General features: G+C 43.6%; 1 protein-coding gene across 1 annotated transcript in view; it reads right to left on the bottom strand.

Moving 5' to 3' along the window:
- The window catches only part of LOC125623037 (transient receptor potential cation channel subfamily V member 6-like), a 46,492-nt gene extending 30,265 nt beyond the window's left edge, over window positions 1-16,227 (bottom strand). Inside the window, exons 1-2 of the mRNA XM_048821870.2 lie at window positions 15,581-16,227; window positions 92-189 (exon numbers count right to left, since the gene is read on the bottom strand). Of these exons, the coding sequence (XP_048677827.1) occupies window positions 92-189; window positions 15,581-15,708 (226 nt within the window). The 5' untranslated portion in view covers window positions 15,709-16,227. The remainder of the gene's footprint in view (window positions 1-91; window positions 190-15,580) is intronic.
- Window positions 16,228-16,720: the final 493 nt, after the last annotated feature.

Raw genomic sequence — 16,720 nt, 5'->3', positions numbered from 1 at the left:
AAGAAACTCAGGACAAATAACCACAGACTCACACTGGTAGGACCTGGATGTCTGTCATGGGTAGGGAGCAGGAAAGTAAGGGACAATTTACCTCTTTGATAGACATCGCAGGTGCCATCAGAGATCAGTTTCTTGATGGCCCGGAGATTGTTCTCCTTGGCAGCCTGGAGAAGTGGAGATTCCCAGATTCTGCAACCAAGAAAAAACAAATGTTAAAAACCACAATTTCACCCACTTCTCTCTGACCTAGAATTTAATTCTTCAAGATCAACATGGCTTTCTGGAGCCAGTAGCAACCCTCAAGCTTAGCACCTTCTCTGATAGGTAAGTGCTTGTTATGCACTGGTGCTACTCTTTGAATTTCCTCCCCTGTACAAAAAGAAAAACAACAACACTGCGATAGAGAAACAGAGCTCAATAAAAGAATAACAAGAACTGGGAAATCATCAATTCTTACTGCACTGACATGAGACCACATGGTGGCAGCAAAGGGAAAGAGATGAGAAAGAGTCAGTTATGCTTTGGAATAAGTGACTCCCAAACTGTTTCAATTTCTAGATTGTTACCCACATTTAAAACAGATAGTTTCTTTGTTTGAAAGTGTGTCAGTGAAAGAGGCTCAGAGACTGCATTGCCAGTCATTAGAGACCTGTGCTATCAGTAGTCCAGGTAGCTTGGGAGCAAAAAAGCCAGCAACTACATCCCCTTATTTCAGGGATCCCTATACAAATGGTGTCTCTTCACTTGGAAACCTAAATTCTCACCATAATGGGTAGGAAGGAAAAGGAGATAAAAAGAAAAATCCCCTCATCAACACCCCAAAGCTCCAGAGGCACAATGAATGGACTAAGAGCTAAACGATAATCTCATGCTGTGTGGGAGCTAAAGACCCAAATCTTAAGACGAACAATCTTTCCCCTGTTGCTGAAGGGAATTATGGAAGTTATGGAGCACTGAAATTGTGCAGCCTGGTTTGATGCCAGCTACGGGAAACTGAGCCGGTAAAGCATGTGCCATCAAACAAGCTCCAGACAAAGTGAAACAACTCTAGGAGAAGCATGTCCTTGGCTGGTTTTACCCACACCCCAGGGTCTTGATTATTTCAGCAGATTTGTTTGGGTTGACTAAGAACTTGCATCCACACAGTGCCCTGGGTTTCACCTATGGCAGGGTCCCATGATGAGATCAATCTCCTGAACTCCACAGAGCCTTGCCAAGAGAGGGCCGTCAACGCCCACCAGTCTTGCAATATTTGGTTCTTTTCTTCTAGCCCCACATAATTCCACATGATGATGTGAAATTCTCAACATTCAATTTTAAAGCAGCAAGTTTCTAGCCCTCATGGTTGCAGGAAAGAGTTTAAAGCATGACCCAAGTGACCCCTAAAGGTTCAAAAGCCAGGCGGCAAAGAAAAAGAACCCCAAATGTATTATTTTTAAAAATCTCATAATTTTTAATCTGGTCTCAGGATTTTTGGGTGCCTGGCTCATGATTTTTGAATTGGTGGGGGGATGCTGCAGGCCCAGTCTGCCAACTGCTATTGCTGTTTTCACATACAGTAGCTCACTGTTGATTCAACACGAGGAGGACCATCAATCTGACCCAGTACAGCCAGAGGTGGGATGCTGGCTTAGATGGACCAATGGTCTTAGGTCTTATGGCAACACCTACATTCAATAATTAGCAAACATGGTAAGAAAAATTCTGAGAAACAAGCAAATGGGGAAATATGCTCAGTGAGTTAGCCAGTAGTAACTGAAAGCCCCACCAGACCCAAGCATGGATGGCTGCCAGGCCAGCATTCTTCCCAAGGTAGAACGGCTGCCCTGATTGGAGTTGATGCACAGACTCTCAGTGTGAGGAATGAGTCATAGTGCAGCCCCTCCACCTCCACAGAGGGCTGGGGAAATTCCATAGGCCACCCCTTGAAGTCTGCCTGTGTCCCTCCAACCTGAGTATAAGAAGCGGCTGGCTCTATCCAGCCTTGGGAATCTCAGTAGAAAGGGGTCAAGGATAGTCAACAGGAGTGTTACCTTTAACCCTACTATGTGGGCTTCAGTCTCTGGAGGAGGGGGAAGGAAGACGTTTACCTTGTGATAGAGACAGGCTAGAGCTTAGGCCCATTTGTAAGGAAGAAGTATCCGGTTTCCCAGGGGGATTAAGGAACCCTGAGACTGAAGGGTTAATGATCACAGTTTTCTGGATAATGAATGAAAGAAGCACACACAGAGAAATACAAATGCATACAGAGGACTAGAAGGAGCTGGTCTCCCCTCACCCAGTCACTTCCCAAGCCCTTTGCAGGCTTGCTTCTCCACCCCACCCCACATGCAGAGTTTTAAATTTAACTTTTCACTAGATGGGAATGAAGGTTCCCCATCATACCAAATTATTACATTGTCAGATGTCTCCTGGGTCTAAAAAAAATAACCATACCCAAACCCTTCACACTGTGATGAAGTTTGGATGAGAATTGAAATGGTCATGCCTCCATATAGCAGGCCCAAACAAGAAATTAGTATTGTCAAACCCCAAGTGTTCAAAATTCATGCATCAGACATCCAGAAAATCATGATTTTTTTAAAGGCTAATTTTGGATTCCTTTTTTTTTGCCTCCCAGTTTCTGAGCCTTTGAGGTGCACTCAGAACATGTATTTTTATTTCCTCAACCACAAGGCCTAGAAACTTACTTAAAAAATAAAAAAAAATAAAAAAGAAATCTGAGTTTGTCAGAGTCACTTGACTCCAAGAGCTGAAGCTTTAAGACAAAAGACCAAGTATCACTAAACTCATGATGACATTGTGAGATCTGGCAACATTGATAATGAAATTCCCGTTGGGTAAATTCCAGTTTAAATCTGAGTCTGGATCCAAACTCTGTAACTTTGTCTGATCTCTACACTCATGTAATACATTCATTACACTTATTCTGTTTTACCTAAAAGAGGCCTTAGGCCATCTTGTATCTCATTTACACTGGTGTACTAGTGAGAGTAAGTGCCACTAATGACTCGAGTTACTCCAGAGTCATGCTGATGTGAGAGCAGAATCCAGCCTCTTTTGTCTCTTATACGGCACTGGTGCTTCTTTGTCTCTTCTCATAATCTAGTCACTGTTGGTGGAGATCCTTGTAGCCTGAAATTCAAAATGAAAGCAAGAAGGCACAAACCCCTGTAAATCAAAATCATAAAGTTTGGGACAATTCTAAAGTTACCTCCCAAGTCTCTTACTCATGGTTTACTATTTAGCTCTATGGTTTCTGTGGGTTCAGGGCTCTGTTTGTATGAAAGGCGCTGCACAAAACAAAAGGTGCTTTGCATTGTTAATAGAACTGGTGGAATTTGTCAGAACACATTATCCAATGAGTTTACCCCTTTTCTGTTTGTGAATCATACAATACCCAGTCCTGGTTTCTGCGAATCAGTGGTTTATGGGAACAAATTTCAGCCTATGCAGTGTTTACATACAGTTCTCTTCAACTCTTCACTATTCATGAGGAGCCTCTAGTAGGTAGTCCACAGAAGATAACCAACTACTAATGTTAGCATCTAGCAAAACTTCTCCTTTAGTTTAAGTAGTTCTATCGCTCCTATGGCCCATGGCAGGGCATTACAAACTGGCCAATGAGCTACATACTGTTAAGTCTTATGGTATCATTTCCACTCCCTTATGGGATGACCAAACCATTTTAAATATATAAGAAATAGCTGATAATGAACTATGCACTTTGTGGGATGAATTTCTGGATTCTAACATTTTTAAAACATTTGGGACTCAAGAACATATTCACCAATACACCCATGGTCAGTCACATAATCATAATGAAAGGAAGTAGCCTTGTTTATTCACAAAAATCACCTTGCAACCCACTCTGATTATTAGAATGGGCAGTCCCAGAGATGAGAAGTAGCACACAGCCAGGGTCTCTCAACAGCAATCCATTGAATGGAGAACTGACATGCAAATCCACACCACACCACACCGTTACCAGGGAACTTGCAAGGAAACTAATGTTTTAAGTTGGAGACATTGTAAAGTATAAAAATCAGATTTCTTTTCTTGATGAAATTTTTTATTTCAGTCTCTCTGTTGCTAGCACTACCTTAGAGCCCTGAAACTAAAAGCTCTTTTGAAATCCACTTTTTCATTCTCTCATCTAGTCACACCTAGAATGTGACATTGAATTTTGAGTATCTCTGTGCCAGAAGGATGTCGACAAACTGGAGGGAATTCAGAGAAGAAAGAAAAATCAGGAAACATTAGAAGAATAAGTGGAAAAAATAGTCTGATTAAGTCACAACTAAGAAGGGTGTGTGGGGGGATGTAACTACCTATGCATATTTGATGGCTGCAAACAGCAGGGAGGGGAGGAATTGAGTACAGATAGGACTTGGAATAAAGTGGTGAAAGTGAACAAAGGGGTGTGTTTCCTACTGAATATCAGGAAATATTTCCTGTCACTGAGGAAGCAGTATGAGCCTCATTGCCTGAGTTATAGAAAACAAGGTTGAACAAAGCCCTGGAGAACAGACTATAGGGAACAATCCTGAATAAGCCAGGGAGCGGTTAAAATGTGATCTTGTAAGTGTCTTTCTGACCCCTAGCACAGGGGTTCTCAAACTGGGGGTCAGGACTCCTCGGGGGGTCGTGAGGTTATTACATGGGGGGGTCGAGAGCTGTCAGCCTCCATTCCAAACCGCACTTTGCCTCCAGCATTTATAATGGTGTTAAATATATAAAAAGGTGTTTTTAATTTATAAGTGGGGGGTCGCACTCAGAGGCTTGCTGTGTGAAGGGGGTCACCAGTACAAAAGTTTGAGAACCACTGCCCTAGCACATATTCAGTTACAGGAATGCTCTGTTTAGCCTACTTGTATGTTGTTGCTTAAAGCAGGTGGACTTAATGACATTATGGCTAGGACCAGACAAGGTGGGAGGAAATCACACTCCAGGAACATAACCTTCAGGACAAGTGAAGCAAGGTTGCAAGATGTAGTACTGTGCTGTCAGGATTTTGGCCCAGGAAGATCCTATGCTCCTGGAAAAGTCCTCCCCCCCACCCCCCCCCCCAAACCAGGACATGCTAAGAAGACATTTGGACAATACTAACAATGCTATAATTAACATGTTGATGCTTTACTGGGTAGCCCTCTGCTGTTAGAATGAACTGCAGGAGAAGGGAGGATTGGGCAACAGACTGTTCTGGGAGGGCATGGATGCAGATGAGCTTTTGTAGCACCTTTCATACAAGGATCTGTATGCCCCTTGCAAACTACTAATGAAGCCTCTGAGAGACAGCCAAGTATTAGCGGCAAAGAGTCCTGCGGCTCCTTATAGACTAACAGATGTATTGGAGCATGAGCTTTCATGAGTGAATACCCACTTCTTCAGATGCATGGAGTGGAAATTTTCAGAGGCAGGTATAAATATCCAAGCAAGAATCAGGCTAGGGATAAAGAGGTTAGTTCAGTCAGGGAGGATGAGGCCCTCTTCTAGCAGTTGAGGTGTGAACATCAAGGGAGGAGAAACTGCTTTTGTAGTTGGCCGGCCATTCACAGTCTTTGTTTAACCCTGAGCTGATAGTGTCAAATTTGCAAATGAACTGAAGCTCAGCAGTCTCTTCTCAGAAAAATATTAATTATTATCCTCATTTTATAGAGATTAGGCCAATTTTTTTCAAAAATACCCTCTAATTTTAGGGGTCTTGAGTTGGGCACCCAGATCAGTGGCCACTTTTCAAAATGTGGACTTACCCACAGGAAAATCAGTGGCTCAGCCAGGACTAGAACCTAGGAACCTTGACTCCTAATTCCCTGCTGTAACCACTGAATTATACTACCTCAACCTACATACTTGCTCCACATGCATCCTCATTTAATTTTCTGGCACCTAACAGGGGAAATTGGCAGTCATCCAAACCATATAATTATAACTATGAACCAGACTTTTATAAGCTACAGCAGTGTTCCAAGTGTGTAAATATCAGGAAAGGGGTGAACCAGTTCAGATAATGGGAGAAACAAACCAAAAAAAGTCACAAAATCTTGGGCCAGTTGAAAATATTAATTCTTTCTGGAATATTTTAAATGTCAACTAATTTTTACTCCCTGTTTCACTGAGCTGCCTCCTCTGGCTCCACTTTACATGACTGGAAGACAGGAAGGCTGTTTCTGCGTATTTCTGGTCTGACCAGTGGCAAGAAGAGGGAATTTCACAAAGATCCCGCCCAGGATTTCTAGCCTGCTTGCCCAGTCTCCAGAGGTTTGGAAAAGCCGAGGAAGTTGAGGGTGCCTCCTGGGAGCTGCAGAGACTTGTCTTTAATTAGTGAACACCCCTTTATAAGACTGGATTGGGACTGTCCCATAAGCTATAAGGAAGCACAACCCCACCACACCACAGTGTAGTGGGCAATGAGGAAGATCTTGAAACTTAAACTGGATTCCTTGTAGCAAGGGAAGGAATGTAGCTGTTTGCAGTTACTCCTTGAGCCTATGTCCTGTGTATCAAAGCTGTGCAGCATTTATTAGATATAATTATTAGTAAATGACTCAGTAATATGTTGCAGAAGTCACACTTTGTTTTTCATCAGCTGGATGGGGGTAAAGTAAGGAGCAGGGGAAAACCCAACAGGAAACAATGAGGATGGGAGCATGTGGGTCAACTACTGACTGGGAGAGTCACTGTATCCTCCTAATAGAAATGGTTCCAAACACGGGATTTCACAAACATCTTCTGCTAAAGCGCAAGAAGGGGTGGCTTCCCTCTGTACTGACAGCTTCTTAGCCAGTTCTTTAAAGAGTCTGCAAGCTGAACCCTGGCTGACAGGGTAAGGAGGGAAAGGATATGGGCCCAAACCATCCCTAAGATAACCCCATAGAATTCAATGCAATTTACCCCAGGGGAATTTGGCTTTATGGTTTTTTTTTTTAAATAAAGAATTTATATTTTCAAAGCCAGTGTATTGATTGAAATGAAACAAACGATCTAGTGTGTAGTCAGGGTTTTACATCTGAGACTGGGCTCACCACAAGGACATGAGACTAGTCCAAAGGGTGAAATCTGAAAAGAGGAGCAGCAAGGGCAGAGAGAGATCCCTGATGCTGGATCCACCCCAAACTCCTGCTGTACCTCTGAAAGCTGCAGATAAAGCCTCAGACAGAATCTTGAAACCTACCAACCTTTACTCCCTGGTCCTGTGGTAGCATGTAATACCACGGCACAGCTCTAACATAAACAGGGTTAACACGCATATTCAGAAGTAGCCCACTGGCCCAAGCTTCACTCCTCTGTACCTATGGTCCCCAGCACAGCCATGAGAACAGAAACAGCTCAGCACTATGGAATCACCCACAGACATCCCTCCCCCTCCTCCCTGCTACCACCAGAGTCCCTCCTCCTCTCATCCAGCAGCATGTAGCCTTCAGGTGAGTTATAGAATGATGAGAAAGGCAAAAAATATGAAAAGGAGCAAAACTACTTTTCAATTAGAAAGCCAAGATAAGAAGGGAAAGAACGGAATGAAAAGGAGAGAAAATGAATGGGTAACCATTTGGGGTATGGAGAGATGGGACTAAGGGATGGGGAACCCAAACTTCAATACTTTGGAACAAGGGCTTCCAGGAAAAAGACTGGGAACTGTGTGAGTGTGTGTGTGTGAGAGAGAGAGAGAGACTGGGAACTGTGTGTGTGTGTGAGAGAGAGAGAGAGACTGGGAACTGTGTGTGAGAGAGAGAGAGAGAGACTGGGAACTGTGTGTGTGTGTGTGTGTGAGAGAGAGAGAGAGAGAGAGAGAGAGACTGGGAACTGTGTGTGAGAGAGAGAGAGAGAGACTGGGAACTGTGTGTGTGTGTGAGAGAGAGAGAGAGAGAGAGAGAGACTGGGAACTGTGTGTGTGTGTGTGAGAGAGAGAGAGAGACTGGGAACTGTGTGTGTGTGTGAGAGAGAGAGAGAGAGAGAGAGAGACTGGGAACTGTGTGTGTGTGTGTGAGAGAGAGAGAGAGACTGGGAACTGTGTGTGTGTGAGAGAGAGAGAGAGAGACTGGGAACTGTGTGTGTGTGTGAGAGAGAGAGAGAGAGACTGGGAACTGTGTGTGAGAGAGAGAGAGACTGGGAACTGTGTGTGTGTGTGTGTGTGTGAGAGAGAGAGAGAGAGAGAGAGAGACTGGGAACTGTGTGTGTGAGAGAGAGAGACTGGGAACTGTGTGTGTGAGAGAGAGAGACTGGGAACTGTTTCAGAGGAACTGTGTGTGTGTGAGAGAGAGAGAGAGAGACTGGGAACTGTGTGTGTGTGTGAGAGAGAGAGAGAGAGAGAGACTGGGAACTGTGTGTGTGTGTGAGAGAGAGAGAGAGAGAGACTGGGAACTGTGTGTGAGAGAGAGAGACTGGGAACTGTGTGTGTGTGTGAGAGAGAGAGAGAGAGAGAGAGAGAGACTGGGAACTGTGTGTGTGTGTGTGTGTGTGTGAGAGAGAGAGAGAGACTGGGAACTGTGTGTGTGTGAGAGAGAGAGAGAGAGAGAGAGACACACACACGGAGAACTGCCAACTGCATGTCAGACCCCATTCTGAAGTGTTGGGGCTTGTGCTTTTGGGCAGGAGGCCAAGAATCCATGTTTTATCCCTGATGTTACTTCTAAGCACCAAAAAGCCATAGTGTTCCAGCTCAGTGACAAATGTGAAGTCTTAGGTGGCCTCAGGTTTGTTACAATAAGTATGTTAGGTATTTCTAAGGTGCCTATCAGCATGAATATGTGAAAACAAAGTGTAGCAATAAAACTCAGATTAAATAAAACTCATTGTGTTTCTGAGTTACTAATTACAGATACTTACAGACAAGAAGTTGCAAACCCAGGTGTCCCCCCCTTCAAAGGTTAAACTACTTACCTGGCTTGCAAACAGAAACTCCTCCTGGGGGATAGTATCCAGTCAGGAACCACATCCCAGGACTCCTCCACTAGGGGACCTAAGGTGTGTACTAAGAGACTAGAACTGCGCCAGCAATTCATCATTTGTACATCCACCAAGACAATAGCAAGTTTAAATTGTTCTCTGAAACTTATCTCCCATCCTGCAACACAAATCTTAACCCCCTCAGTAAGAACCAGCTAGTCCTGAATCACAAGACCCTTCCTTGCAGGTCTTCATTAACCTTACCAGCCAGGCCTAGAACAGGCCCACTCCCCTGACAGCTGCTTGTAATGGAGAAGCACTTCCACACCTTTCCCAGAGAAAACATGAAGGCCAAGATTTTAAAAATTTGGCTGCATAGAGCTAAACTCCTAAATCCATATTTATTTAGATTTAAAAAAAGAGAGAGAGGACTGATGTTCACAGGTGTAGAACACACAACAACTCCCACTCACTTCAGCGAGGGCTGCTTGCACAGCACCTTTGAAAATCAGGTCACTTATTTACTACTTCTGAAAATCTTGGCCTACTGTTTTCATTGGGGTGCAGACACAGGAGACGTAAGAAGAGAGGTGCCTATCCCACAGCCTGTAGGTGGAGTGACAGGCCATTTGTTTGTGTTCTGCAAACACTGTGACTGACTTCAGGGGAATGAAGCTCAAGGGGGCAAGCATGTAGCTCTAGCTCCATGGCACATGTAGGCCTTAAGTTGCTGATCATTTCGCTTAGGCCAATGAAATGCTAAGGGCTGATACTAACTTTCAGACACTGTGGACTAGCGGCTAGAGCACTGGAGTGGTACTCAAGAAACCTGGGTTCCGTTCCTGGCTTTGTTGGTGACCTTAGGCCAGTCATGTGCCTCAGTTTCTCACTCTCTAAAACATTACCAACTTCCTTTGTAAATGGCATTGAGAACTACAGATGAAAAATGCTATTATCATTGTTGCCAGCAGCACAGGGCAGATTGGATCCACTGATCTAGAGGCAAAAGGCTCTGTGTATGCCTTCACGAATCCTGAGCCATCCAACCTCATGGCATAAAGCTGAGTTTATTTCATACAGCTATGACACTGAGTACACAGTAATTAAAGTACTTCAAATGGAAAAAAAACTGCATGGATGAGACTCAAGAGTCACACAATTCTCTCTCCCTCTTCCCCCTTCCCCCCTCCAATAAAGCAAGGCAAATATGTGGCATTAGCAAGATATGTTGATGTAAACTTTGTATTGGCACTACTTCAGAATGACCTGCATAGCTCTCCGCAAGTTAGGTAGGTTGTCCCAAAACTCATGGCAACAGAATCTTTATAACGCCCCATGCTCTTTACATGTAATTATAATAATGCCTTTAATTCCTTTTGTGCCTTGTAACAGATGATCTCAAAGTCTTTTTACACACGTTAATTAATTAAGCCTTACAATATTTCATGAGGTACAATAGGCATTACTGTTCCTATGGCACAGATGGGGCAAATGGGAAGTGTGCAGAGGTGAAATGATTTTCCCAGCCAAAGTCATGTAGTGAGTCAGTGGAAGAAATGGAAAGAAAACCCAGTTATCCTAGTTCCCAGTCACCTGCTTGCTCTAACTCCTAGTCTGCACTGTATACCCAAGTTTTATGTATTGGAATTTTTGGGGGTGTTCGGTGGAATTCTCTTATGGCGTAGTTTCTATAATCAGATTCCAGAGATTTTGTATAAATTTATTACTTATCCTGGAGAAAGCCAGCTAAGATTAAATAAATACTGCTGCTATTCTTGGGATATTGTACCAAGTTCCTGTAGGTGTGTGATTCCCCTTAGATTGCCACCCCCTTTGAATTACCTGAGACTAAAGAGTCACACAACCACCCTCCCCAGTAAACTAAGGCAAATATGTACATTACCAAGATACGTGATGATGTAGAGGGATATAAACTTCATATTGCGACTACTTCAGAATGACCTGCATATCTCTCTGCAAGTTATGCAGGTTATCCCAAACTCATGGCAATAGAATCTTTATAACACCCCATGCCATTTACATGTAATTATAATTATACCTTTAATTTCTAGTGTGCTTTTTAACTGATGATCTCAAAGTCTTTTCACACACATAAATTAATTAAGCCTCACAATGTCTCATGAGGTAAAATAGGTATTATTTTAATATGAATTATTTTTAGTTCCTAGCTCGCTAAAATCCCAGGCTAAATGTTACTTTTTATCAGTTCTCCTTTTTCGCCTTTACCATGTCCCATCAGTTGGGATTGGAGACTTTTGTTCTTAATCTCCAAACATTCTTGTCAAGTGCTTCTTCCAAACTGACACCAACCTTCTTCACGTCATCCTTCAGCTTCTCAAACCACCTTTTTCTAGGTCTTCCTCATGGTCTTTGTCCCATGACTACTGGTTCTTGTACTATCTGGCCAACATATCTCAGATTTCATTGTTTCACAGACCCAATCATCTCTATTGATACTCCCTCAGCTTTTCCATGATGGGGCCTATCTGCATTATGGCTCATACTGTTTTGTTGCATAGACTATCAGCTCTCGTCTTGTCCGGTGTCCACCTGAGCATTGTCATTTTGGGAGTGTGAAGTAGTTGTTTTTCTCACTTCCTCATTGGCCAGCACTCTGACCAGTACATACAGGCACCATCAGAACAATTTTCTAGGAACTCTGTCATAAGCCTTCTCTAAATCCACAAACACTCAACGCAGCTCCATGCATTTCTCCCTGTCCGCCTCTTGCACTATTCGGGATGCAAACACTGCATCCATTATTAACTTTCTCGGCATAAACCCAAATTGACCCCCCCTCCATAATACTTAACGTGATCGTAGAATATCACGGTTGGAAGGGACCTCAGGAGGTCATCTAGTCCAACCCCCTGCTCAAAGCAGGACCAATCCCCAATTTTTGCCCCAGATCCCTAAATGCCCCCCTCAAGGATTGAACTCAAAACCCTAGGTTTAGCCGACCAATGTTCAAAACACTGAGCTATTCCTACCCCAAGGTAGAAAAGTTAAGGTGATGGGCTGGTAATTGCTGCATTCTTGCACATCTCCTTTATACTGGCTTTTTATAAGCTAATACACCTAAATCCTGTGCAAATTTCAGAGTTCAATTACACAGATAACCTCACAAAGCAGACACATGGATGAGAGCTGCCAAGTTCCCAGTATCCCATGCCCAGTTGCATGCTGTTCAGGGGAGGAAATGCTGCTTAGCAATAAAGGAATGGTAGGGGAGAGGAAAAGTGAACTCAAAGACCCTTCTTTCTCAGTGTGAAATGCTGTCATGTTTGCTACACTCTGATACTCCTATGGGAACTGTTATATAATGCAAGATTAAGCTGTGGAAATAGCACAATAAGATTCAAAGAAGGATGGACACACATGAGAAATTACTACTGCTATAAGAAAAGGAGTACATGTGGCACCTTAGAGACTAACAAATTTATGTGAGCATAAGCTTTCATGAGCTACCGCTCACTTCATCGGATGCATTCAGTGGAAAATACAGTGGGGAGATTTATATACACAGAGAACATGAAACAATGGGTGTTATCATACACACTGTAAGGAGAAAGAAAAGGAGTACTTGTGGCACCTTAGAGACTAACAAATTTATTTGAGCATAAGCTTTCGTGAGCTACAGCTCATTTAATCAGATGCATTCAGTGGAAAATACAGTGGGGAGATTTATATACACAGAGAACATGAAACAATGGGTGTTATCATACACACTGTAAGGAGAAAGAAAAGGAGTACTTGTGGCACCTTAGAGACTAACAAATTTATTTGAGCATAAGCTTTCGTGAGCTACAGCTCATTTCATCGGATGCATTCAGTGGAAAATACAGTGGGGAGATTTATATACACAGAGAACATGAAACAATGGGTGTTATCATACCTGTAAGGAGAGTGATCACTTAAGATGAGCTATTACTAGCCGGAGGGTGGGGGAAGGGAGGGGGGGAAGAAAACCTTTTGTAGTGATAATCAAGGTGGGCCATTTCCAGTAGTTGACAAGAACGTCTGAGGAACAGTGGGGGCAGAGGGAGGGAAATAAACATGGGGAAATAGCTATCAATCCCTCTGCTTTGTCAACTGGAAGAGATCAGGAAGAAATTCTGTTATTGTCCCATCATACAAATATTACACAACAAGGCAAATTATAAAATCAGCTGCTATCCTAGATAGGCTTGTGGACTAGACAGACAAATAGAGCCAAATTCTGCACTAGTTTCAGCACTGATTATAATGGGATAGTCTGGAGTTTTGAAAGGGAAAGGAGAAATATTATTGTCTATCCAGTATGTGTTTTCTATAGTAGTAGTAGAACAAGTTAATCAAGAATGGCCCACTAAGACTGCAAAAACAAAATGACCCAAATGTGGTGCAAGCCTCACTGGCTTACACTAGTTTTTTTCCCAAAAACTTGGAGCAGTGAAGGATTTCTAGGAACAGTTCAATGAGTAAGACACCAAAGCAGAAGTTTCCCTTCTGTTTCTACCTATACATGGATTACAAAACTGAAATCCACGAAGCAGCCTCCAGCTCCTTGTAAAACATTCCCTCCCTCTCCCCAAAGGAAGGAGTTAGATCTATTTGGAGAGAAAACGGTAATAGAAATGCACTGGACAGAGCTGTTATTGAAAGGACTGGGTAGGTTTATATATTGTCCCTATTTCTGAGAGAGAATTTCCACAGGCTAGTATGACTTAAAACTTTTCTACCTTTAAAAGCATTTTCTCTCTCTTCTGTAATATTACCTCTCTGTAATATTTTGTATTAAAGGCTTGATCAAATTCAGTGGCACCTTATTCAGAAGCGAGAAGATTAAGCTCTAAGGGCCATCTTTTTGTTCTCTGATTGTACAGTGCTCAGCACAGTGGGGTCTTGCTATTTTAATACAAATAATAATAAAATAATAACAATAATGGGAGAGAATAAAGGTTTAAAGATAAGACTCAGGGCTTCTCTCCATGGGGAAAGTGACTGGCAGAACTCTAGTGTTATAAACATACTGCGTCTACTATAGCTATTCCATAGCTATGCTGAGGGATAGCTCAGTGGTTTGAGCATTGGCCTGCTTAAACCCAGGGTTGTGAGTTCAATCCTTGAGGGGGTCATTTAGGGATCTTGGGCAAAAATTGGGGATTGTTCCTGCTTTGAGAAGGGAGTTGGACTAGATGACCTCCTGAGGTCCCTTCCAACCCTGATATTCAATGATTCTATGGTATAACTCCCTGTGGGGACTTCATGCCAGTGTTGCTTATATTGCTTCCAAAGTGGCATAAACTGTATGAAGGGGTATTGGAAAGGAAGGAATGTCCACATCCCCCCACAACTATCAAGTGTGTGCATTTGGAAGGGATAAACTGAAGAGGGCTTTCATAAGTATATATGAAAAAGAAGCTCTCTGAAGATCTTAGAGATCTCTAAGTGAACGGTGTGCAACACATCAGCCTAAAGACTGTCACCTCTGCAAAGGTCTGTTATACAAAGATTCCACAGGACCACAAACTGAGCATGCACAGCGTACACTTCACACAACAAGCAGCAATGTCAGCAGCAAAGAGCTTGATCCAACACTTATTAAGGTGATGGGCAATATACTTCATACAGACAGAAGCTCTGAGCACCTATAACTCCCCCTGGAGAGGAAGATTAAGCCCATTGCTGCTCTGCACCTTGGGTAGTCACCTATGCCTGTGCCAAGTGGGTGCAAAACATCAGTCTGATCCAGTAGCATTTTATAGCCACTTGGCGCAAGTGGCTGTGCAGGGTTCGGACCCGTTGTGCTCAGGGAGAAAAGAAAGGCAAAGGGTTTCAGGGAGGTAGGAAGCAATTCCTCTGAAACAAGCCCTCATTTTTTCAAAGCAAGCCGTTATGGCAGCACTTACACACACATAATTAGCAAGTACATGAATTTCCTGCTGATGCTTCATCAGATGTTTTGCACAAAAACGCTTTCATATTGACATGACCTTTCTGAATGAGCGGCAGCTGGACAGAGAGCATAACCGGTATATTTTTAAGGGAGTGAAATCAGTACTTGTGAAAGCAAGGAGCAGATACTACGAGTCACAGGCAGGCATAATGAAGACATATGCTGTGTGTTTCCCCACATACAGTTCTTCAACATACAACTCAATACTGACCTCCAGCAACGCAACTGCTAATCTCTACCTGGGCTCCCCACACAAATGCGTCAGTGGACCCCACACCTATCCTGCAGCCCCCTGTTATTCCAGCCTTGGGAACTACAATCAGTTGTCCCGATTCCCTTCAATACTGCCCTACAGTGCTCGCCCTGGCTATTCCAGTCCTGGGAACTTCACCCAGTTCTGCCAATGCCTCTCTATCCTAACACACACCCTGCTATTCTAGCGCTGCATCCCTCTTGAGCAGAAACTGCATATTGTGCCCAGTCATGCAGTAGGTTTACACAATGAATTCGTGGGGACGAAACTGAGACCCACTAAATTCATTTCACAGATGAGCAGAGATACAATCTGAACTCCAGAGATATTCCTCCTTAAAAAAGTCTGAAAGAAAGGCCGATCGACAAGTGCTGCAAGCACTTGCTGAGTTTATCTACAGCCTGGGCAGAGAGACACACAAGCTTTAACAGAGAAAGCAGCATGCGGAGGAGGGAAAGCAAGAAGTCTGAGCGACACTGTACCTTTTCTGCTGTAGCAGGTGGATTTCATCCAGATGCCGAGCCCAGGATTTTTTGCCCTGTAACTTGTGTCTGAGCCTATTCCAGAGCTGGATGAAAGGTTTGCTATTCCCAGGCAGGGGCAACCCCATTGTCTTTTCCCTTTCTCCTCCTTTTCTTCAGCTGGAGCAGCCTTCTATACCAAAGCAGAAGCCAGCAACCCTCACCCAGAAAGATTTAAGGCAGTCTTACTGAATGGCCCTGGGCTGCCTCTCCTCTCCGCACTGTTTATTAACTCTTCCCGGAATCTCCTGTGCACAGCTAGCTCAGATGTATCTGTTCAAAAAGAAAAATGTAACCACCTCTGGCTAGCAGGCCATCCTGAGCCATGCCGACCATCAGAATGAAACAAAACAGACAGAGCAGCGAGTTGATCCCCAAAATAACCCGCCCCAAAAGTGTGTCTGTTTTGGAGACAGCCACTTGGGATCCTATGCTTCAGGTGCTCTGACCCTGCCCAGCTGCTGAGGAATATCTAAGGCTTCAGCTCCTAACATGTATTTTCCATTTCTAAGGTCTAGGATTTAGAGAAGTTTCTTCCTTATCCACCCCGGCTACCTGTGGGAAGGTGCATCTGAGCATAGACAGAGGACTGAGCAGATCAGGCAGAGCAGCATCTAGCTCTGTGAGCATATGAGAGTGTGTTATGAAAGATACTATCTGCTGGGAAGGCACCGAGGCACAGTACAAAGGAGGCCACACCTCCCAACTCTCCTCTCCGCAAATCACATCAGAGACACAGCTTGTGTTTAAGGAGCTGGCCGGCCTGCCCCATCCCCACCTCTCTCTCTCACACACACACCCCCGCGTGTACGCATACAAAATAATTTCCAATCTCCAAACCTTTTAGGAGGTGGCAGAAGAGTTTAAAGATATTTGTATAGAAAGACTTCCCCTCCTCTCTTTCCTCTTCCTTTTTTCCCTTGCATTCTCTCTTACTTTCTTGCTCTACCTTGTTTTGTCAGTACAATGTATTTGGAAGGAGAGTGAAATTTACCATTTGTCTGTACTATTCTTTCATTGATGGAAAGAAGCACAAAGTGACTCCATGGGCTTGGGGTATTGATAAGCAGGAGCCACATTGTCAGAGCAAAGACAGTAGGG

Source organism: Caretta caretta, chromosome 1 (assembly GCF_965140235.1).
Source record: "Caretta caretta isolate rCarCar2 chromosome 1, rCarCar1.hap1, whole genome shotgun sequence".
Taxonomy (NCBI): Eukaryota; Metazoa; Chordata; order Testudines; family Cheloniidae; genus Caretta; species Caretta caretta.
Note: the sequence above shows the minus strand (reverse complement) of the source record. Positions and strands in the feature narration are given on the sequence as shown.